General features: G+C 40.3%; 1 protein-coding gene across 4 annotated transcripts in view; it reads right to left on the bottom strand.

Moving 5' to 3' along the window:
- The window catches only part of LOC102180889 (transmembrane protein 45A), a 111746-nt gene continuing 88960 nt past the window's right edge, over positions 2298–25083 (bottom strand). For 3 of the 4 annotated variants that reach the window (XM_005674852.3, XM_018059361.1, XM_005674851.3), the window contains 2 exons: positions 16097–16242; positions 6286–6589 (listed from right to left, as the gene is read on the bottom strand). In XM_005674852.3, the coding sequence (XP_005674909.1) occupies positions 6439–6589; positions 16097–16242 (297 nt within the window). In that variant the 3' untranslated portion in view covers positions 6286–6438. Of the gene's footprint in view, positions 2718–6285; positions 6590–16096; positions 16243–25083 lie in introns of those variants that run through there. The other variant, XM_005674853.3, reaches the window with a different exon arrangement.

The following is a 25083-nucleotide window of genomic DNA, read 5'->3' as shown; positions in this document are numbered from 1 at the left end:
TCTTCTCAATCTGGAAATCGCATTAGATAGAATATAGAATTTCTGGATTTATTTTCCCTGTATATGAACTTCTCTTTCATGCTTTTAAATCTATTGACTCCTTGTACTGGGAGAACTTGCCATTTCTCAGCTTTTATTTTGGCTGCTCCTGTAGTCCCTCATGACTCTTGCATCACCTTCTTAATCCACATCTGAGATACAATCACTGCAATCTTAACTAATGAGCCCTGAGTGACATGATGAGGAGGACACCAAGATGGTCATAACCTGATCTCCTGCTCCAAAAATGAGCTGGCGGTTGGTGCCATGCGAGGCTACAGTTTTGTAAGAAAAGGCAGTCACAAGTCACAGAAATAGCTGAGGAGGTATTACCACATCCACTGCCATGTTGATACTGTGCTGAGTTATTTAAAGAGTCTCTTTTCCTTGGTTATGGCATGTCAAGCATGGGATACCTACGAAGAGGTTTGCAAAAGCTCAGGCATTGAGACTGGTTTTTGGGAAGAGTCAAGATAAAATACAAACAAAAGTAAGGGAGAATGCTCTTCCTTTACCCCTTCTTTGGTGAAGGTTCCATAAAATTATAATAATGCTGTTTAATTCATTGCTCATTGCAGGGACTAGAGGCAGATAGCTCCAAACTATGAACTTAGACCTGAACTAGAAGTTCCTCCTCTGAGAACTCACTTGTGTTCTCTCTGTGCAGAAACTGCAGGATATTTCTGCTCTCTCATAAAGACTGGTAGTATATTTACACTTATACAGTTTTCCAAATTCCAGTCTTAATCTCATTCATGCTAATTATCCTAGAGTTCCTGCTCTGGGCTAGGTACCAGCAATGCCATTTTCATGCAACTGCAGTTGATAGCTTACTCTTTTGAAATAAAAATTTGCCACAATCATAGAAACTTGCTGGGCTAGGGGAAAAAACCCAAGATATAAGACACATATGGGGCAGAATGCCATGATCATCTGGGACCACAATGTGTGAGCATTTCGTATGCCAGAAATGTACTAGGGTCTATTGCACTGGTCAAGATAAATCTTTAGGCACTCACATCGGCTTTCTGTTATCATTATTCTTTTCATTCTCACTCTTCCTTCCTTCCTTTCTCTCTTGTTCTGCTCTTATTTGCAGTATTCAGGACCACTGTGGCACGCAGGATCTTTAGCTGCAGCATGTGAACTCCTAGTTGTGACGTGTGGGATCTAGTTCCCTGACCAGGGGTCAAACCCAAGCCCTGTGCATTGGGAGCATGGCATCTTAGCCACTGGACCACCATAGAGGTCCCCAGCTCTTTTCAGCCCTTACATAAGAAAAAGAAATATATCTAGTTCTTTGACCAAAAGAATCCACTCACCTTCCTCTTCAGTGTCATATGATAAGACCAGACTGAGGTGACTTTCAAGATTTGCCAGTGCTTCTGGAGTGCCAGGGAGCTCTGGGTTGTAACTGCCCATGTGTCACCTCCAGCTATCTGCTGCTGCTGCTGCTGAGTCGCCTCAGTCGTGTCCGACTCTGTGTGACCCCATAGACGGCAGCCCACCAGGCTCCCCTGCCCCTGGGATTCTCCAGGCAAGAGCACTGGAGTGGGTCCAGCTATCCGCTAGACTGCCTCTTTTCCTTCCTATTCAGGTTAACCATCACAGACTCCTGCGGTGCTCCTTATCTCTTCTGTCACAGCACAGACTGGCCTTTCTGAATAATATGTACTAAATTAGCTTTGATTTTGTCTGAGAGCCTCTAGATTCATAAAATATGCCAGCTGGAAAATGACTCATCCAATTTAATTCCCTAACTTCAGAGAGTTATGGTGACTGTTAAAACCCTACAGGCTGGTGAGTGGTAAAGCTAGAATGGGAAAGGATTGTGGACTCTCCACTGGGGGCTACCTAGTCTAACGATGAGGGAGGGGCACTGACTGTTTACCCATGTATTCCCTAAAAGGCTTCTCCTTGTTTTATCCCTTCAGTTATTTCAGCAGAGGGGATGGCATGGTGGCCATACAAAGCCATGTGATGCTTTTTTTTTTTCCCCTGTGGATAACATCCTAACTCTCCTTTCCTAGATTTTCATGGCTTTTTTGCCATGTGCCCTTCTGTAACCATGGATCAGCCCTTTTTTCTCCTCTAAAAGAGTGCACCACAGGATGACTTCTGGCTTGCTTTTTCCAGGGGAGAACACAGGTGCTACAGAAAGAGATGTCTCACGAAAAGGAATTTTGGGGTCACACAGCTTCTTCTTCATAACATAAAGGTGGGGTACAGTTGAATAACAAAAACAAATATCTAAGATGTTTGAACCAAGGTCCATGTATTCATTTATTTCTCAAGGTAGCAAGAAGATAAAACAATTGAAATTCCATCTATAATGAGTTACAAATGATAGTAAGCTCAGGAACCTTGAGCATATATATCTATAAGGCAAATAAAACAAATATGTTTCAGAATGTGGGCATCACACTTTAGCTAACCTGAGGAAAGCCACTCCAAGCCCCCAACACCATGACACCAAGAATCATTCTCAACCAATCGTTTTCCAAACAAAAGGTGAAAAGGCAAAACTGTGGCTAAAAATAATAGAAGAAAAATTTCATCCAGAAAGACTGGAGGCCCATCAAAGTCACATCTCTTCTTCTGATTCTTGTTCTCGTTCAGCATTTTTCAGGAGTCCAACTTCTGAGGGGCAGAACCTCGTCAATCGAGATTTAACCAACCTGAAGACAGAATGAAAATCATCTCGTATTATGCTGTTTAAAATTAAACCTCCAAATTATCTGTATCTATAGTACAACAAACTCCAAATGATCTGTGTAAATGGAAGAGGTACCCCAAAAAAGAAAATCACTTTTATTTGTCTTTGGAGCTACCTGCAAACATTTTGTGGATTAAAGCTGCATATAAGCAAACAAACACAATAAAGCTCTAATATGTAATGATTTTTTGTATCATATTCAAAATTTATAACTTTAATAATTTCTAAAACAAACGAGAATCTCTGAACTGAAGTAAGCCCAGACAAAAGAGCTCAGCTGTGTGTTAAAGAAGCCTTCTCTAAGAAGGAAGCACACAAAGGCATCTCCTTCCCCACGTCGAGCCCCATGTCAAGTCTGGGCTGTACTGCAGCCCTTACTGTGTCTTCAGAGAGCTGCTTCTTTGCTGGCCCCAAGCTGCTCTGTTGCATGTGATGGTCCTGGATGCATTCAGAAGTTGAAAGAAGTGACCTGTATTCTTCTAACTATTTGCATAGATTAAGAGAATCTGTAGGTGTGGTCGGGAAATTATCATTTTGGCATTGGAAGATATGAAACTTCTTGGTGGCAGAAACTCAGCAGGCTCTTGACTTCTCTGATGTAATAAAAACTAGGTAAAGCTTTTCCTGTGCAGGATTATTTGTGAAGCCATCTCACTGTGACTATGTCAATAAAACATAGCTAACTTTCAGAAATACACAATATGGAAACAAACTGATAAATAAAATCATTCTCATTTTTTGGGAAAAAAATGTCACTAGCCTATCTGTACCTATATACTTGTTTCCTGCCTTTCTGCTCCCAGTGAAGGTCTGGCCCACCCCTCACAATATACCTAGTTTTTATTTGTGCTCTGGATCTCACTAGAGTATGAACTTCCGAAGAACAGAGACTTCATCTTATTTGCTGCCTTAACTCTTGCCAGAGTCTAGAACGATGTCCGGTACAGAATGCCTGACCACATATTTAATGATTTAGTGGGCTTGTGGAACGATCTTCCCGGAGTTTATGTCACTCATCTTGTTGTTCAGTCACTCAGTCGTGTCAGATTCTTTGGGACCCCATGCACTACAGCACGCCATGCTTCCCTGTCCTTCACTATCTCCACAGTTTGCTCAGACTCAGTCCATTAAGTCGATGATGCCATCCAGCCATCTCATCCTCTGTCACCCACTTCTCCTGCCCTCAATCTCTCCCAGGCTCTTGGCACCAGGTGGCCATCAGAAGTAATTCTTCAGTCACTTGCAACTCACCATTAATTCCTCCAACACACAACTGAGCAATATCAGTAACAGCTATTGACTTATCAAGAGCCAAGAAAAACGACTCAAAGTCATTTGCCTTGATAATTAGTTAACCATTGACCTTGCTCCCAATGTCCTCAACTCCAATGCACTACTCTCATGAAAGGCCAATACTTCTAACTAAGGGGACAACTGGGACAGTGTGTCATTTTTAAACCCACACAGTCACCTGCATATTGCAAAATCTGAATATGTGCTAAATGAAAGGAATTAATTAGTTACTTCATTCATTAGATTTATTCCTGATGACTCCTAGAAAATAAAGAACTGTCTACTTATTACCAACTAATTGTTAACACAGAATCTAAGGACTCCTCCTTTTCCCACATCTGCTCTCTGAGTTGTATCTGTTGCTGTTGTTGTTCAGTCATAAGTCATATCCAACTCTTTGCAACTCCATGGACTACAGCATGCCAGGCACCCCTGTCCTTCACTATCTCGGGGAGTTTGCTCAAACTCATATCCATTGAGTTGGTGATGCCATCCAATCATCTCATTCTCTGTCACCCCCTTCTCCTCCTGCACTTAATCTTTCCCAGCATCAGGGTTTTTTCCAATGAGTTGGCTCTTCATATCAAGTGGCCAATGTATTGGAGGTTCAGCTTCAGCATCAGTCCTTTCAATGAATATTCAGGACTGATTTCCTTTAGGATTGACTGGTTTGATCTCCTTGCTGTCCAAGGGACTCTCAAGAGCCTTCTCCAGCACCACAGTTCGAAAGCATCAGTTCTTCGGCATTCAGCTTCCTTTATGGACCAACTCTCACATCCATGCATGACCACTGGAAAAACCATAGCTTTGACTATACAGATCTTTGTTGGCAAATAATGACTCTGCTTTTAATATGCTGTCTGGGTTGGTCATAGCTTTTCTTCCAAGGAGCAAGCATCTTTTAATCTCATGGCTTTTAATCTCATGTCACCATCCACAGTGATTTGGGAACCCAAAAAAGTAAAATCTGCCACTTTTTCCATTTTTTCCCCCATCTATTTGCCATGAAGTGATGGGACCAGATGCCATGACCTTAGACTTTTGAATGTTCAGTTTTAAGCCAGCTTTTTGGCTCTCCTCTTTAACCTTCATCAAAAAGCTCTTCAGTTCCTCTTCACTTTCTGCCATTAGGGTGGTATCAGATTGAGGGATAGAGTAATAAAAGGAAGTGCAAATAATTGTTATTTCTTGGAATCATGCAAGTCCAGGAAATTAAGGTCAGGGTGTGTCTGGGCTTTTGCTCCCACATGTTCTTTTCAGTTAATATAAGAGCAGAGCTGAGACTCTGGGTATACTTCCAGAGTCGATCTGGAAATCAAACTTTCAAAAGGCAAACTACAATCTGATATGAATTTGTTCATTTCTATTTCTTCAGTATGGCTCACAAGAGTCGTCTCCTTGAAGACCAACCTGAAAATGGGTAATATTTCTCTGTCCATCCAGAGGGGCTTTTTAAATAGCTCTGTACCACAGTGGTGTTATACATGAAATACAATAAAGATTTCATAAAGATAGGCCTGTCCTATGAGCTGTCATGAGGAGAACAGCGGGCATGGGACTAGATGAGGCAATCCTTAAATCATTATTCTGGAAAGCTGAAAAGCACGGCTTCATTTTTCAGAGATTTGGAAGGTAGGAGTTTCATAACCCAGTTTTGTTTCCATGGTGATCTTTGTGCTCTGTCAAATAAATTCTGATAGAATGTCCTCAAAACCCATCAGCTGTGACTGAGTTACAATCCAGTTCACAGTCAAACCATGATGAACAGATTTTCAAAACTCTTCGTGACTGCAGGAACTACATATGACCTCACTGAAAGTTTGTATTTATTCTTCATGATATTCTTTAAGCTACTGCTTAACATTATATAAAAATACACTAGAACACATGTTTTTGGCCTTATATTTCAAGAGCAATATGAGAGTGAAACTTAAAAGCATATAAAACATTATTTCCAAACAACTGAACACTATTTGAGTAGTTCTGAAACAGATCTGTTAAAATAGAAATAAGTGTCTATTGGGTACCTATATAATTTTGAGAGCATGACAAGAGCTGTGAGAGATATGAAAAAAGGTCTTTTCCTGCAGGTGAACAATCTAGGTAGCAGATGAGACTAACATGAGCTAATAGTAAATATCACAAGATAGATCGCAACTGTTAAAATGTGTGTTAGAGACTAAAGTACTGTAAAACTCATGAAGGGAGATAAGCAAAGACTAAAACAATCACAGAAGTTTTCACAGGAGAGATGAGCATTTAATTGGGATATGCCAGGTAGAGGTAACTATGTGGTCAATAAGTCAAAGGTTCTGGGTAAGGAGAGCCAATTGAAACAGTAAACATGGAGTTTCCGGTTTCCAGAAAACTAAAGGTGGATATGAGATTCATTAGTGGTCTGAAGGTTTTTGAAACAGGAAGAGACAATAGTCTTCTTTTGGCTCTGGATGGGAGCTGACATGGGGTAGAGAGATTGCTTGAATGCCGGCTTTATTCTTGGAGGCTGCACAGCCCCTAAGGAGATGAGGCCCAGAAGTCAGCCTAAAACAACAGAGGAAGAAGTCAAGTTTCACTCAATGACAGAGTGAGCCTTAACCACCAGCACATACATATGCTTTGAGGGAACTGAATAGGACTAATAGAAATCACTCAATGAGAAGGTAGAATTTCCCAGCACCCATGGCACTTAGACCTCTGTACTACGCTGTGCTTAGTTGTTCAGTTGTGTCTGACTCTTTGAGACCCCATGGACTGTAGCCCGCCAGTCTCCTCTGTCCATGGGGATTCTCCCAGCAAGACTACTGGAGTGGGTTGCCATGCCCTCCTCCAGGGGATCTTCCCAACCCAGGGATCGAACCCATGTCTCTTGCACTGCAGGTGGATTATTTACCATGTTAGCCACCAAGGAAACTTAGACCTCAAGTAAGGGGTAACTACAGATCAAGGTAGGCTGACCCAAAATATACGAGAGACATAATGGAAGCTAGACCAGGAAAGGACTTCCTCACCCAGAGACACAACACCAAAGCTCTTTAGCAGTGAAGCTCAAAGAAGCACAGAGCAGGAGAGATAACCCGGGTAAATGTCTAGAGAAAGGACTAGAAAGCTGGTTCAGGCAGAGTCTGAGACCCCTCTGGTCTAGAATCAGCTACTGCAATTTAGGGATTTAGAGAACATGCTAGATGTGTACTATCCAATATGGTATCACTACGCATATATGAATATTTAAATTAATTAAAATTAATGCGGCAGTAGGCACATGTCCGCCTGTAATGTAAGAGACCTGGGTTTGATCCCTGGGTTGGGAAGATCCCCTGGAGAAGCGCATGGCAACCCACTCCAGTGTTCTTGCCTGGAGATTCCCCATGGACAGAGGAGCCTGGTGGGCTACAATCCATGGGGTTGCAAAGAGCTGGACAGGACTGAGCGACTAAGCACAGCACAGGCACATGTCAAGTGCTCAATAATCACACAGAGCTCATGTCTATATGATGACTGTAGATATAGAACAATCTTCAATCAATGCTTAAGTCTGAAGGATTGGAGCCTGCATGATCAATAGTTGGAATCAGCCAAGCCAACTGTGGTTTCGCATTAGCTACCATGCTAATAGAAATAATAATGAACCAAACTCACTTCTTTCATTCCTACAATCCTTCAAGCTTCAGTTTAATTCTCAATTGTGAGGAGGCCTCCTCTGTGTTCCAATAGTGCTTTATTCTTACACTATTTCCATGTATCGTACTATATTTAAACTGTCTCTCTCTCCCCATAAGGTCTATACCTTATACACTTTTTGATACAAGAGAAGAACAAGAACAAGAGGAATAATAAAAAGAACAAGAGTGAGCGTGGGAGGTGGTTCAAGATAGCAGCCTAGGAAGGTCCTGAATTCACCTCCTCTCATGGACACAGCAAATCTACAGCTACATAAGGAACAATTCCCTATTAAAAAAAAAAAAAAAGACCTGAACACTAGCCAAAGAGCTCCTCTACAACACAGGACAAGATCCACAATGAGATGGGTAAAAGAGGCAGAGACATGGTCCCATCAAAGACCCCACCCCCAGTATGAAGACTCACAATCAAAGAGATCTCACAGATACAGAGCTTCTTCCTGAGGAGCAAGAATTTGTGTCCTATATCAGGCACCCGAACCCCTGGGACTTGCATTGGTGAGATGAGCCCCAAAACATCTGGCTTTGAAAGACCAACAGGGCTGATGTTGAGAAGAACCAAAGGGGTGTAAGGAACAGAGATTCCATTGTGAAAGGGCTTGCATGCAGCCTCGCCCACCTGGCCATACAACATAAAACCCACAGTTTGAAAAGTGTCTAGACCATACATGAATGGAATTCATTTCCTAACCTTAGAGCATCTACTAGCAAGGAAGAAATCTGTTAGGATTCTCTCCAGGAATGGAAGCACTGGCAGGTTCCATTTTTGCTTTCTTCCCCCTCTACTTTGCTAGTGCCAGCACTAGCAGCCACCATGTTTGCACTCTTTTTCTAACTTGCTAGCACCAGTGTTAGAAATCAAAGGAGAAATTTAAAAATACCCAGAGATAAGTGTAAATGGAAATACAACATACCAAAACCTAGACAGCAAAAGCAGTTCTAAGATGAAATTTATTTGTAGCAACACAGGTCTACCTCAAGAAATAATAGAAAATTCAAATAAACAGCCTAAATTTTACATCTAAGGGAACTAGAAAAAATGAACAAAGCAAGCACACAGTTATTATGAGGAAGGACATAATAAAGATCAGAGCAGAAGTAAATGAAATAGAGACTAAAACAGCAATAGAAAAGATCAATGGAACAAACTGCTGGTTCTTTGAAAAGATAAAATAGACAAACTTTAAGCCTTACTCCCTAAGAAAAAAGAGAAGGCTTAAATAAACAAAATCAGAAATATAAGAGGAGAAATTGCAACTGATACCAAAAAAAAAGGTACAAAGGATTAAGAAAGTATTATGAACTATTAAACACCAACAGATTGAATAACTTGGAAGTAGTGAATAAATTCCCAGGAACATACATCTTCCAAGACTGAATCATCATGAAATAAAATATCTGAATAGATCAATCACTAGGAAAAAGACTGAAACAGTAATCTCAAACAAAAAACTGTTTATGAAGAAAAGTCTAAGAACAGGTGGTTTCACTGGTAAACAGTACAGATATTAAAAAAAGATTTAAATACCTATCCTTCTCAAACTCTTTCAAAAAATGTAAGAGAAGAGAATGCTCCCAGACTCATTTCACAAGGCCAACATTACTCTGATGCCAAAATCAGACAAAGATATCACACAGGAAAATAAAATTATAGGCTAATATCACTGATGAATATAGGTACTAAAATCTCCAACAAAATATTAGCAAACTGAATTTAAGAATGCATTAAAAGGATCATGTACCCTGATCAGTGGGATTTAATCCAAGGATGCAAGGATGGTTCAACATCCACAAATCAATAATATGATACATCACATTAACAAAAAGAATAATTAAAATCATATGATTATCTCAATAGTTGCATTTATGATTAAAAAAAAAAACTCTCAACAAGTGGGTATAAAGAGAACATACCTTAACCTAATAAAGGCCATATATGACATGCTCACAGGTAACATCATACTCAGTGATGAAATCAGGAAGGTTTTTTCCTTTAAATCAGGACCAAGACAATGATGCTTACTGTAGCCACTTTTAGTCAAAATAGCATTGTAACTCAGAAAATTTAGGCAAGGGGAAAAAAAGCATACAAATTGAAAAGGAAGAAGTAAAACTGTTACTATTTGCAGATGACATGATACTATATATATATATATATATATATATATGTATAGTATATATATATATATATTGGAGAAGGCAATGGCACCCCACTCCAGTACTCTTGCCTGGAAGATCCCATGGACAGAGGAGTCTGGTAGGCTGTAGTCCATGGGGTCACTAAGAGTTGGACATGACTGAGCGACGATTTCCCTTTCACTTTTCACTTTCATGCATTGGAGAAGGCGATGGCAACCCACTCCAGTGTTCTTGCCTGGAGAATCCCAGGGACAGGGGAGCCTGGTGGGCTTCTGTCTATGGGGTTGCACAGAGTCGGACATGACTGAAGTGACTTAGCAGATATATATATATATATGACTTCCCTTGTAGCTCAGTTGGTAAATAATCTGCCTGCAATGCAGGAGACCTGAGTTCAATTCCTGGGCAGGAGGATCCCCTGGAGAAGGAAATGGCAACCCACTCCAGTATTCTTGCCTAGAGAATCCCCATGGACAGAGGAGCCTGACAGGCTACAGTCCATGGGGTCACAAGAGTTGGACACAACTTAGAGACTAAATTACTATATACATATATATATATATGTATATATGTAAAACCCTAAATACTCCACCAATAAAACCCAGAACCAATAAATTCAGTAAAGTTGCTGGGTAAAAAATTAATATACAAACTTATATTTTTATATACTACCAATGAACTATCAGAAAGAAAAGTTAAGAAAAAATCCCATTTAAAATGGCATTGAAAAGAATAAAATATAAAATATATGCAAACAAATTTAACTAAGGAGATGAAAGATCTATACACTGAAAACTATGAGACACTGATGAAAGTAATTGAAGAAGACACAAATAAGTAGAAAAATATTCCATGCTTATGCATTGGAAGAATATCATTAAAATGTCCATATTATCCCAAACAATCTACAGATTCAATGCAATCCCTACCAAATTACCAAAGGTATTTTTCATAGAAATAGAACAAACAGTCTTAAAATTTGTATGGAATCACAAAAGATCCTGAATAGCCTAAGCACTCTTGCAAAGGAGAACAAGGCTGGAGGAAGCATGCTTTCTGATTTCAGACTATGCTATGAAGCTGTAAAATCAAAACAGTATCATAGTGGCATAAAAAGATCGATTGCACAGACTAGATAGCCTAAAAATAAACCCACACATAATATGGGCAGTCAATTTACAATAAAGAAGGCACAAATACAAAGTAGGGAAAGGCCAGTCTCTTCAAAAACAGTGCTGGGAAAACTGGATAGCCACATGCAAAAGAATAAAACTGGACCACTGTCTTACATCTGCAAAAATTAGCTCAACTGAGATATTTATATGTTTATATTTATAATATTTTATATGTATGTAATAGAATATTACTCAGCCATAAACAAGAATGGACTGTACCTTAAGGGTATTATGCTAAGTGAAATAAGGGATCAAAGAAGAAAATACCATATGATTTTAGTTATCTGTGAGATCTGAAAAACAAACAAAACACAGATACAGAATGGTTGCCAGAATGTGGAGAGGTGGGCATAAATAGATGCAGGGTATCAGGAGGCACAAACTTCCCAGTTTTCAAAGTATCGGTCTTTTGTCTCCTTAAGTAGGTTTATTCCTAAGTATTTTATTATTCTTAATGAGACGGTAAATGGGTTTGTTTCTTGAATGTCTCTTTCTGGTCTTTCATTGTTAGAGTATAGAAATGCATAGATTTGTGTGCACTAATTTTCTGACCTGCAACTTGACCAAATTCACTGATGAACTCCAGTGGTTTTCTTTGGATTTTCTACGTATAGCATCTTTAGGACTTTCTGTGTATAGCATCATGTCATCTGCAAACAATGACAGTTTCACGTCTTCTTTTTCCAATTCGGATTCTGTTTGTTTTCCTTTTCCGATTGCCATAGCTAGGACTTCCAAAACTATGTTGAAGAGAAGGGGCAAGAGTGGACATCCTTGTCTTTTTCCTGATCTTAGAGGAGATGCCTTTACCCTTCCACTTTTGAGAATAATGTTAGTTGTAGGTGTGTCTTATATGACCTTTCAGGTATGTACTCAAATGACATTGAGGTATGTACCCAAATCCCAAAGAAAGTGAAAGTGAAGTTGCTCAGTCATGTCCGACTCTTTGCGACCTGTGGACTGTAGTCCACCAAGTTCCTCCATCCATGGGATTCTCCAGGCAAGAATACTGGAGTGGGTTCCCATTTCCTTTCCCAAAGAAAGGCAATGCCAAAGAATGCTCAAACTACCACACAATTGCACTCATCTCACATGCTAGCTAAGTAATGCTCAAAATTCTCCAAGCCAGGCTTCAGCAATATGTGAACCGTGAACTTCCAGATGTTCAAGCTGGTTTTAGAAAAGGCAGAGGAAACAGAGATCAAACTGCCAACATCCACTGGATCATCGAGAAAGCAAGAGAGTGCCAGAAAAACATCTATTTCTGCTTTATTGATTATGCCAAAGCCTTTGACTGTGTGAAACACAATAAACTGTGGAAAATTCTGAAAGAGATGAGAATACCAGACCACTTGGTCTGCCTCTTGAGAAACGTATATGTAGCAACAGAACCGGACATGGGACATGGGACAATAGACTGGTTCCAAATAGGAAAAGGAGGACATCAAGGCTGTATATGGTCACCCTACTTATTTAACTTCTATACAGAGTACATCATGAGAAATGCTGGGCTGGAAGAAGCACAGGCTGGAATCAAGATTGGCGGGAGAAATATCAATAACCTCAGATATGCAGATGACACCACCCTTATGGAAGAAAGTGAACAGGAACTAAAGACCCTCTTGATGAAAGTGAAAGAGGACAGTGATAAAGGTGACCTAAAGCTCAACATTCGAAAAACTAAGAGCATGGCATCTGGTCCCATCACTTCATGGGAAATAGATAGGGAAACAGTGGAAACAGTGTCAGATTTTATTTTGGGGGAGTCCAAAATCACTGCAGATGGTGATTGCAGCCATGAAATTAAAAGACGCTTACTCCTTGGAAGGAAAGTTATGACCAACCTAGATAGCATAATAAAAAGCAGAGACATTATTTTGCCAACAAAGGTCCATCTAGTCAAGGCTATGGTTTTTCCAGTGGTCATGTATGGATGTGAGAGTTGGACTTTGAGGAAAGCTGAGCACCAAAGAATTGATGCTTTTGAACTGTGGTGTTGGAGAAGACTCTTGAGAGTCCCTTGGACTGCAAGGAGATCCAACCAGTCCATCCTAAGAGAGATCAGTCCTGGGTGTTCATTGGAAGGACTGACACTAAAGTTGAAACTCCAATACTTTGGCCACCTCATGCGAAGAGCTGATTCATTAGAAAAGACCCTGATGCTGGGAGGGATTGGGGGCAGGAAGATAAGGGGACAACAGAGGATGAGATGGCTGGATGGCATCACCGACTCGACAGACATGAGTTTGAGTAAACTCCAGGAGTTGGTGATGGACAGGGAGGCCTGGCGTGCTGCAATTCATGAGGTTGCAAAGAGTCAGACATGACTGAGCAACTGAACTGAACTGAACTGATGTACCCAAATAATTTTGAGGTATGTACTCTCTGTGTCCACTTTCTGAAGAGTTTTTAAAATCATAAATAGGTGTTGAATTCTGTCAAAAGATTTTTCTGCATCTTGAAATGATCATGTCACCTCACACCAGTCAGTATGGCCATCATCAAAAAACTCCACAAACAATAAATGTCGGAGAGGGTGTTAGAAGGGAACCCTCTCACACTGTCAGTGGGAATGTGAACTGGTGCAGCCACTGTGGAGAACAGTACAAAGGTTTCCTAAGAAGCTAAAAATAGAGCTACCATATGATTCTACAATCCCACTCCTGGGCATCAGTTCAGTTCAGTTCAGTCGCTCAGTCGTGTCCGACTCTTTGCAACCCCATGAATCGCAGCACGCCAGGCCTCCCTGTCCATCACCATCTCCCGGAGTTCACTCAGACTCACGTCCATCAAGTCAGTGATGCCATCCAGCCATCTCATCCGCTGTCATCCCCTTCTCCTCCTGCCCCCAATCCCTCCCAGCATCAAAGTCTTTTTCAATGAGTCAACTCTTCTCATGAGGTGGCCAAAGTGCTGGAGTTTCAGCTTTAGCATCATTCTTTCCAAAGAAATCCCAGGGCTGATCTCCTTCAGAATGGACTTGTTGGATCTCCTTGCAGTCCAAGGGACTCTCAAGAGTCTTCTCCAACACCACAGTTCAAAAGCATCAGTTCTTTGGTACTCTCCTGGGCATATACCCAGAGAAAAACATGGTCCGAAAGGATACATGTACCTCAGTGTTCATTGCAGCACTATTTACAACAACCAAGACATTTAGGAAGCAACCTAAATGTCCATGGACAGAAGAATGGATTAACAAATTTGTGGTACATATATATATAAAGGAATATTACTCAACTATACAAAAGAATGAAATAATGCCTTGTGCAGCATCATGAATGAACCTAGAGATTGTCGTACTGAGTGAAGTAAGTCAGAGAAAGCAATATCATATGATATTGCTTATACGCGGAATCTAAAAAGAAATGATACAAGTGAACTAATTTATAAAACAGACCTACAGACTTAGAGAAGGAACTTATGGTTATGGCGGGGTGGGGGAGGAATGGGGGTTATTTAGAGAGTTTGGGGTTGACATGTACACACTATTATAGTTAAAATGGATAACCAACAAAGTCCTACTATATAGCACAGGGAACTCTGCTCAATTTCCTATAACAACCTAATGGGGAAAAGAATTTGAAAAAGAATAGATACATGTATATGTAGAACTGAATCACCTTGTTGGACACCTGAGACTAACACAACCTTGTTAACCAACTGTACTCTAATAGCAAATGAAAAGCTAAAACATGAAAATAAAAGAAATAAATCATGGGAATGTTATATATAGCATGCTGACCATAATCAATAATATTGCATTGTAGATTTGAAAGTTGTTAAGAAGGTAAATCTTGAAAGTTATAATCACAAGGGAAAAAGTGTTTGTAAATCTGCATGGTGACAAATGGTATAACTAGACTTATTGTGGTGGTCATTTTGCAATGTATATAAAAGCTGAATCATTATGTTGAACACCTGAAACTTGTATAATATTGTGTGCCAACTGTGCTGTATTTAGTTGCTCAGTCGTGTTCAACTCTTTGGAACCCCATGGACTGTAGCCCATCAGGCTTCTCTGTCTATGGGGATTCTCCAGGGAAGAATATTGGAGTGGGTTTCCATGCCCTCCTCCAGGGGATCCTACCAATCCAGGGGTAGAACCCAGGTCTCCCACATTGCAGGCAGATTCTTTACCACTTGGGAATCCCCAAGAAATACTGGAGAGGGTAGTCTATGCCTTCTCCAGGGGATCTTCCTGACCTAGGAATTGAACCAGGGTCTCCTGCATTGAAGGAGGATTCTTTCCCAGCTGAGCTACCAGGGAAGCTGCATGTCAACTGAACTTCAATTTAAAAAGAAATCTATCACAGGAACCAGGAAAAAAAAAAAAAAAAAAAAGAACAAGCACAAGAAAAAGAAGAATCTTCGTTGAGTTCTTATTATGTTGTAGGCAGTTGAAATACACGATTTTCATTTAGGTCTTCATCTTTTAAACAACAAAACTGATATTTAAGGTGATTAAATAATCTATCCTAAGTCATATAGCTGACAAGCAGCAGAGCTAGAATATGGGTTCTTAGCAATCTGTATATTGCTCCTCATTCATCGTGAAATATTGTATCAAAGTCCTCGTAAAAACATGGATCATCTAACTGAATCTTACTGTTAGAAGTATTGCAGTAAATGTCAAATTAATCAGATACTCAAACTTAATGGGAGACATACATGTTTGTCAAGAATGACCACAAGCTTGGGAAATTCTATAACTGAGGTGTGCATGGGGAAATGGAGGGGGCTCACTGCAAGTATGGGGAGGACTTTGTGGAAAAGAAAACAGCATATGCAAAGACATGGAGGCACAGAAGAGTGTGTTGAAGGGTGATGCATAGGTTAGGAGCACAGCAGAGGCACTTTTTAGCTATTCCAACTTTACACCAGCATTTATTCTTTTTATTGGAAATGTATGTGCTTAGAGATAATTTTCTGCTATATTACCCTGTTTTGTGGAATGCTAAGGAGGGAAATACCTCTTTGAACTTAAATTTCAGTCCTGTTGAGTCTTGATGATCATAAACCAAAAAATAGAACTTCTACGAACAAAAGCACTAACTTACCAGGTGACAAAGGCATAAATTGCTCCAACGATGATAATGGCTGTTGCATAATGCCAGCAAAAGCATATGGAGAGAAACATAACGTTGTCATGATCCACTAAATCCCATGCAGGACCTCCACTGGGAGGATAAAGGACAAACCCGATCTGTAATTTAAAACAAGAGCACACATTAAGAAGTACCAGCCATATTCCCAAAGATGGTGCAGTTCAAAATGTTTCGTTTCAAGATTAACGGTAACATAACTCCCATTATCTGAGATGCTACAGATAAGAAACTCTACCTGTTTTACTAAAATGGACAATATCTACTAGTTAATACTCTTGGAAAAATGTTAAGGATATTTATAGATCAATTTTCAAGATATGAATAGTAATCATCTCTGGATATTGGTGGACTTTCAGAGAATATGTTAGGATTCTAAGTTGCTCAGCTTCCCTAAATTATTTCAAAATCAGAGTTTTGAAAAACAGGTTTTAAAATAAACAAAGCCCATGGGTAACATTATATTCATACTGAAAGCTTGTCTCCTAAGATCAGAAACAAGACAAGGGTTTCTTATTTTACCAATTCTACTTAACACTGTACTAGAAATTCTAGCCAGTGCAATTAGTCAAGAAAAAATTGATAAAGCGCATCCACATTATTAAGGAAGAAGTAAAACTATCTATATTCACAAATGACATGATCTTCAGTTCAGTTCAGTTCAGTTCAGTCACTCAGCCGTGTCCGACTCTTTGCAACCCCATGAACTGCAGCACGCCAGGCCTCCCTGTCCATCACCAACTCCCGGAGTTCATTCAAACTCATGTCCATCGAGTCAGTGATGCCATCCAGCCATCTCATCCTCTGTCGCCCCCTTCTCTTCCTGCCCCCAATCCCTCCCAACATCAGAGTCTTTTCCAGTGAGTCAACTCTTCACATGAACAGCCAAAGTACTGGAGTTTCAGCTTTAGCATCAATCCTTCCAAAGAAATCCCAGGGCTGATCTCCTTCAGAATGGACTGGTTGGATCTCCTTGCAGTCCAAGGGACTCTCAAGAGTCTTCTCCAACACCACAGTTCAAAAGCATCAATTCTTCAGTGCTCAGCTTCCATCAAAGTCCAACTCTCACATCCATACATGACCACTGGTAAAACCACAGCCTTGACTAGACGGACCTTTGTTGGCAAAGTAGTCTCTGCTTTTCAACATGCTACCTAGGTTGGTCATAACTTTTCTTCCAAGGAAAAGTTATTCATTTCATGGCTGCAGTCACCATCAGCAGTGATTTTGGAGCCCCCCAAAATAAAAGCTGACACTGTTTCCACTGTTTCCCCATCTATTTCCCATGAAGTGATGGGACCAGATGCCATGATCTTTGTTTTCTGAATGTTGAGCTTTAAGCCAACTTTTTCACTCTCCTCTTTCACTTTCATCAAGAGGCTCTTTAGTTCTTCTTCACTTTCTGCCATAAGGGTGGTGTCATCTGCATATCTGAGGTTATTGATATTTCTCCCGGCAATCTTGATTCCAGCTTGTGTTTCTTCCAGCCCAGCGTTTCTCATGATGTACTCTGCATAGTAGTTAAATAAGCAGGGTGACAATATACAGTCTTGACGTACTCCTTTTCCTATTTGGAACCAGTCTGTTTTTCCATGTCTAGTTCTAACTGTTGCTTCCTGACCTGCATATTGGTTTTTCAAGAGCATACATATAATTATAAAGAAACCACACACACAAAAAAACTATTGGAGCTAATAAATAAATTTAGCACACTTGCAGGATACAAAATCAACACACAAAAGATGCAATGAACAATTCAGGAAAATTGTTAGGAAAACAATTCCACTAATAACAGCATTGAAAATAATAAAATACTTGGGAATAAATTTAAGCAAGGAGGCTCAAGATTTGTACCTTGCAAACTACAAAACATTGTTGAAAGAGATCAAAGAAGATCTAAATAAATGGAGAGTAGCCAGGGGTCACAAGAGTCAGACACAACTTAGTGAATAAACCACCATTACACAATATATAAAAATAAACTCAAAATGAATCAAAAACCTAAATATGAGAACTGAAATCATAACTCTTCGAAGAAAACATGAGGAAAAAGCTTCATGTCCTGGGATTTGGTACTGATTTCTTAGACATGACACCAAGACACATCAAAATTTAAAACTCATGTGCATCAAAGGACAGTATCAAGAAAATGAAAAGACAACCTTTAGCATAGGAAGAAATTTTGCAAATCATATCTGATAAGGAATTGATATCTAGAATATATTAAGAATCCTTAATCTCAACAAAAAGCCAAAGGGGAAAAAAAAAATTTTAATGGGCAAAGGACTTGAAGACTCATTTCCCCAAAGAAGGTGTTTAAATCCTCAATAGGCTCAAGAAAAAATTATAAACATCATTAGTTATTAGAGAAATGCAAATCAAAACCACTGTGAAATACCACTTCACACCCCCTATAATGGTATTAATAATAGTAAGTAACAAGTGTCGGTAAGGATATGGAGAAATTAGAATCCTTACATGTTGCTATTGAGAATGTAAAATGATATATGCATGCGTGCCCAGTCTTGTCTCTTTGTGACCCCATGGACTGTAGCCCTCCAGGCTCCTCTCTCCATGGGATTTTCCAGGCAAGACTACTGGAATAGGTTGCCATTTCCTACTCTAGAGGATCTTTCCAACCCAGGGACCAAACCCATGTCTCTTGCATCTCCTGCATTGGCAGGCAGATTCTTTCCCACCATACCACCTGGGAAGCCCATTAAAATGATACAGCCATGTGGAAAACAATTGGACAGTTTCTAAAAAAGTTAAATGTAGAATATCATTCTAGATACTATATTTATCCAGAATAACTGAAAACAGGTATCCAAACATCTACACAAATGTTCAAAGCATCATTATTCACAAGGGCCACAGTTGAAAACATTCCAATTGTCCATCAGCTGATAATGAACAAGCTAAATGTAGTATTTCCATACCACAGAATATTATTCAGCCATAAAAATGACATTAATTTATAATGCAACATGGATGAACCTTGAAAACATTATGTTAGAGAAAGAAGATAGACACAAAAGGTAATATATTGTATAGTTCTGTTTGTATGACATAACCAGGATAGGTAAACCATAGAGACACAAAGCAAATTAGTGGTAACCAGGGACGGGAAGGAAAAGAAAAGGGAATGACTGGTTAATGGATCTGGGGTTTCCTTTCAGGGTGATGAAAATATTTTAGAACTAAATAGAGGTGAGAATTGCACAACACTGTGAATGTACTAAATGTTGCTGAATTATACACTTTAAAAAGCATAAAATGTTGCTAGAGGGGAGAAGGTTCCAGGGATGAGAGAATTGGTGAGGGAGATTAAGAGGTACAAATTTCGAAGTATGAAATGTACACTGTTGGAAATACAGTCAACAATTATGCAATATTTTTGTATAGTGGCAGATACTAGATCCAGATAATACATGGATATTAGATCTGAGGGATCACATTGAAATGTATAGAAATATCAAATCACTATGTTGGGCATGAGGAACTAACATAGTGCTCTAGGTCAGTTATACTTCAGAAACAAACTCATAGAAAAAGAGATCAGATTTGTGGTTACCAGAGGTGGGAGGTCAGGGAAGGGGAATTGGATGAAGGCAGCCAACGGGTACAAACTTCCAGTTATAAGATAAATAAGTGATATAATGTACAATGTGATCCATATAACTAACATGGCTGTATGTTATGGAAGTTAAGAGAGTAAATCCTGAGATTTCTTATCACAGGAAACAATTCTTTTCAATGTCTTTAATTTTGTTTCTACATGAGATAATGGATATTCACTAAACTTATTTTTGTAATCATTTAATTATGTAAATGAAATCATTGTGCTGTGTATCATAAACTCATACAGTGTTGTATGTCAATTATTCATTAATAAAACTGAAAAAGCAAGGAAGGAAGAGGGGGAGGGAGTAAACAGTAAAATTCTGTTATGTGAATTTTACTCCAATAAGAAAAGTAAGATAAATAAATAATAGGTAGATAGATAGAGGAACATATGTCAGGTTTGAGATCTAAATGAGATACAAAACCAAGATAATTACATGGATAACTGTACAAAAGTCTACCATATATTAGCTAACTATGTGTCAGTTACTGTGCTTAGGAGGTTTCTCTACTATGGCCCTTCAATAATATATTATTATCCCAAGTTAATGTATTGTTATCCTCATTAACCAGATTGGAAAATTGGGTGGTTTAGTAATTTGCTTCTGATTACAAATCTAATAAATGTAATCTTACTGGGGAAAAAAAAAACCCAGCATTTTGTTTTATAATATTGAGTGAACCATTTCTGTTGGAAATTTCCCGTAATATGAATAAATCAGGGAAAAGTAAGAGCTGTGCCTTAATCACATGTTCCTGCTTCCCATCTGAAAGGATTCCCTTGAGGGAATTCCCTGGTGATCCAGCGGCTAAGACTCTGAGCTCCCAAAGCAGGGGGTCTGGGTTCTATCCCTGGTCATAGAACTAGATCTCATGTGTCACAACTAAGAGTTTGCATGCTGAACTCAAGATCCTGAATGCCCAGCAAAGACTGGTGATCCTGTGTGCTGCAACTAAGAACCAGAACAGCCAAATAGATAAATATTTAAAAAATAAAGGATTCCCTTTAGCTGGAAGGAGATCTGCCATTGGTACTCCCTGGAAGATGTACCGCCATGTGTCAGGCACTGTAACCTCGCTCAGGCACATAAGTTCAGTTGCTCAGTCGTGTCCGACTCTGCGACCCCATGAATCGCAGCACGCCAGGCCTCCCTGTCCATCACCAACTCCCGGAGTTGACTCAAACTCATGTCCATCGAGTCAGTGATGTCATCCATCCATCTCATCATCTGTCGTCCCCTTCTCCTCCTGCCCCCAATCCCTCCCAGCATCAGAGTCTTTTCCAATGAGTCAACTCTTCACATGAGGTGGCCAAAGTACTGGAGTTTCAGCTTTAGCATCATTCTTTCCAAAGAAATCCCAGGGCTGATCTCCTTCAGAATGGACTGGTTGGATCTCCTTGCAGTCCAAGGGACTCTCAAGAGTCTTCTCCAACACCACGGTTCAAAAGCATCAATTCCTCGGCGCTTAGCCTTCTTCACAGTCCAACTCTCACATCCATACATGACCACAGGAAAAACCATAGCCTTGACTAGACGGAACTTAGTTGGCAAAGTAATGTCTCTGCTTTTGAATATGCTATCTAGGTTGGTCATAACTTTTCTTCCAAGGAGTAAGCGTCTTTTAATTTCATGGCTGCAGTCACCATCTGCAGTGAGCCCAAAAAAATAAAGTCTGATACTGTTTCTACTGTTTCCCCATATATTTTCCATGGAGTGATAGGACTGGATGCCATGATCTTTGTTTTCTGAATATTGAGCTTTAAGCCAACTTTTTCACTCTCCCCCTTCACTTTCATCAAGAGGCTTTTTAGTTCCTCTTCACTTTCTGCCATAAGGGTGATGTCATCTGCATATCTGAGGTGATTGATATTTCTCCCGGCAATCTTGACTCCAGCTTGTGTTTCTTCCAGTCCATCATTTCTCATGATGTGCTCTGCATATAAGTTAAATAAGCAGGGTGACAATATACAGCCTTGATGTCCTCCTTTTCCTATTTGGAACCAGTCTGTTGTTCCATGTCCAGTTTTAACTGCTGCTTCCTGACCTGCATACAGGTTTCTCAGGAGGCAGGTCAGGTGGTCTGGGATTCCCATCTCTTTCAGAATTTTCCACAGTTTATTGTGATCCACACAGTCAAAGGCTTTGGCATAGTCGATGAAGCAGAAATAGATGTTTTTCTGGAACTCTCTTGCTTTTCCCATGATCCAGCGGATGTTGGCAATTTGATCTCTGTTTCCTCTGCCTTTTCTAAAACCAGCTTGAACATCTGGAAGTTCACGGTTCACATATTGCTGAAGCCTGGCTTGGAGAATTTTGAGCATTACTTTACTAGCATGTGAGATGAGTGCAACTGTTCGGTAGTTTGAGCATTCTTTGGCATTGCCCTTCTTTGGAATTGGAATGAAAACTGACCTTTTCCAGTCCTGTGGCCACTGCTGAGTTTTCCAAATTTGCTGGCATATTGAGTGTAGCACTTTCACAGCATCATCTTTCAGGATTTGGAATAGCTCAAATGGAATTCCATCGCCTCCACTAGCTTTGTTTGTAGTGATTCTTTCCAAGGCCCACTTGACTTCACATTCCAGGATGTCTGCCTCTAGATTAGTGATCACACCATCATGATTATCTGGGTCGTGAAGATCCTTTTTGTACAGTTCTTCTGTGTATTCTTGCCACCTCTTAATATCTTCTGCTTCTGTTAGGTCCAGACCATTCAGTTCAGTTCAGTTCAGTTGCTCAGTTGTGTCCGACTCTTTGCGACCCCATGAATTGCAGCACGTCAGGCCTCCTGGACCCTAATTCTCATCCTCACAACCACCCCAAGAAGAGGGTGTCTCATCCCCATATCACAGAGGGTAGAACTCAGAGACTTCGGTCATGTCCCCAATATTACAAAACAGTTGAATGACTAACAGGGTTCCAAGCCAGGAGGGCCTCCCTCCAGAACTCTGTGTGCTCCTTCTTTTACCCAACACGCTTTTTCATCATTTAGCCTTTCTCCATGGGGCAATGTGAAAGACAGTGGCTTGGACACCAGGGTCCATGTGAGTCATCTCAGCAGTTTGATACAGTTTGAACAATCAGTACTGAGACAGTAATTGGTCCCATAAAGACATGGTACTGTTTCTCCCTTAAAACACAGATTATAGACTGGCAGATCCTGAGCCACATTTATATCACAGATGTACTTTGCCTGCCCTGCACATTTTAAAAAATAAGTTGAATTAATTTACAATGCTTGAAAAATTAGGGAACTTCATGCAGAAGTCCATAGTCTCAGCTTACTTCTAAAAGTAGAAATAACTGGCCACACCAGACCTGCCTTTCAAAGCATGAACAGCAACGTGTATTCTCCATTGATTCATCATTCAGGTTGGTAGCTGCCTGACCAAGTGGAGCAGTCCAGAGGCCTTCATTTTTACACTGGTGCTACGCACTTTATTTATTAACCAATGTCACATTCATACATTTTTCTAAAATATCAGAGCTGACAGACTTCTTTTGTTGTGTCTATTTCATGGATAAGAAATCTAAGTAAGGCACGAACCTGCCTCTGGGTCTCCAAACAGTCACAAAGGCACTTGCATCATTGCAAGAGCTGGGGACTCTGCATGAGGACAGGGCTCCATTCTAAAGGGATGAGTAATTAACAAAAGATAGATCAGTTATCAAATTCGAGATCTGAGCCTACAGTACCCATAAACTCCAGGAGGAGAATGCCACCCAGCTGCTTTACCTGCTGTTTGAACATATCTGTGTTTTGTAATATCCCTTTATAATACTTCAAGGAAAGCTCACAGTGGAAACCAAAGTGATCAGAGCCCAGGTCCCTGAAGGCCCTGGAAGAAAGAGAGACTTTCTAGCTCTTCTGTGCTCACTGTTTGGAAATGACAATAAGGAAACTCAAACCATGTTGTCAATTCTCAGTTTAAGGGGCCCAGACATTTCAACCAGGGTGTCAGAACTGCTTCTCATGTTCTCCTCTCACATCAATACATGGAGGTTGACAGAGAAATCTGTGTCAACCAAAGGCCTTTTGGGAGGTTGAGTTTAATGATCTATCTAGTTTAAGGACTAGCTCTCCAGTTCCCACCCATCAGTCTCACTTGTGTTCCTTCAATTACATTCATACCACTCACCTACCCCTGCCTGGGGAGTGATCAACTCCAGCTCCCAGAGGGAAGACTTGGCAGTTGTTGTGAGTTAAATCATTCCTTCTAAAAGGGCATGTTGAAGTCCTAACCCCTGATACCTGTAAATGTAACCTCATTTGGTAATAAGGTCTTTGTAGATGACATCCAGATGAGGTCATATTGGATCAGAATTGGCCCTAAATCCAGTGATGACTGGGGCTTCCGTGATAGCTCAGTTGGTAAAGAATCTGCCTGCAATGCAGGAGACCCTGGTTTGATTCCTGGGTCGGGAAGATCTGTGGGAGAAGGGATAGGCTACCCACTCCATTATTCTTGGGCTTCCCTTGTGGTTTCGCTGGTAAAGAATTTGCCTACAATGTGGGAGACCTAGGTTCAATCCTTGGGTTGGGAAGAAGGCTGCCCACTCCAGGATTCTGGCCTAGAGAATTCCATGAACTGTATAGTCCATGGGGTCGCAAATAGTTGGACACAACTGAGTGACTTTCACTTTCCAGTGATGAGTGCCCTTATAAGAGGTCCATGTAAAGACACAGGTACACAGAAATACACATGTGTGACTCTGGAGGCAGAGACTGGAATTATGCTTCCAACAGGCCAAGGAAAGTCAAGGATTGCTGGCAACTGACAAATTCTCTCTTGGGGCCCCCAAGAAAGAACCAACCTGCTGACAACTTGATTTTTAGTTCTATCTCCCAAAACAGTGAAGTCTTCCTGCTTGTTGGAATTTGTTTTTGCAGCCCTTGTACACTAATACAGGGGCTAAGGCTGAAATAAGCAGAAGAGTATCACCTGTCCTAAAGCTCAAACCTGGACATATTGGTGACTCTCATTTCTCTTTCAAACCCCAACTAAAGTTCACCTTCTCCTAGAAGATTTCTCAACCCTCTTCCTATGGAATTAATAGTATCTCCTCAAGGCAGAGGCATTTTCAGGGTGGAACATTTCATTCAAGCAACAGTCTCATAAGATATCATTACTATTTTTTAGTTGAGGAATCTTAAGCACACAGAACAGTTAGTCTATGGTCATCTGATTAATATGGTAGACCCGGAATTCAGATCTGGGTCCGCCTGACCTGGACTCACAGACTTCTCCCTTCATGCCACAGTCACAACTGTTTTTTTTGGAGTTTCCAAAATCAAATCCCTCCCAGGTGTGTCCT

Source organism: Capra hircus, chromosome 1, assembly GCF_001704415.2.
Source record: "Capra hircus breed San Clemente chromosome 1, ASM170441v1, whole genome shotgun sequence".
NCBI lineage: Eukaryota > Metazoa > Chordata > Mammalia > Artiodactyla > Bovidae > Capra > Capra hircus.
The sequence above is the reverse complement of the archived record's forward strand: the minus strand, read 5'-3'. Positions and strand labels throughout refer to the sequence as shown.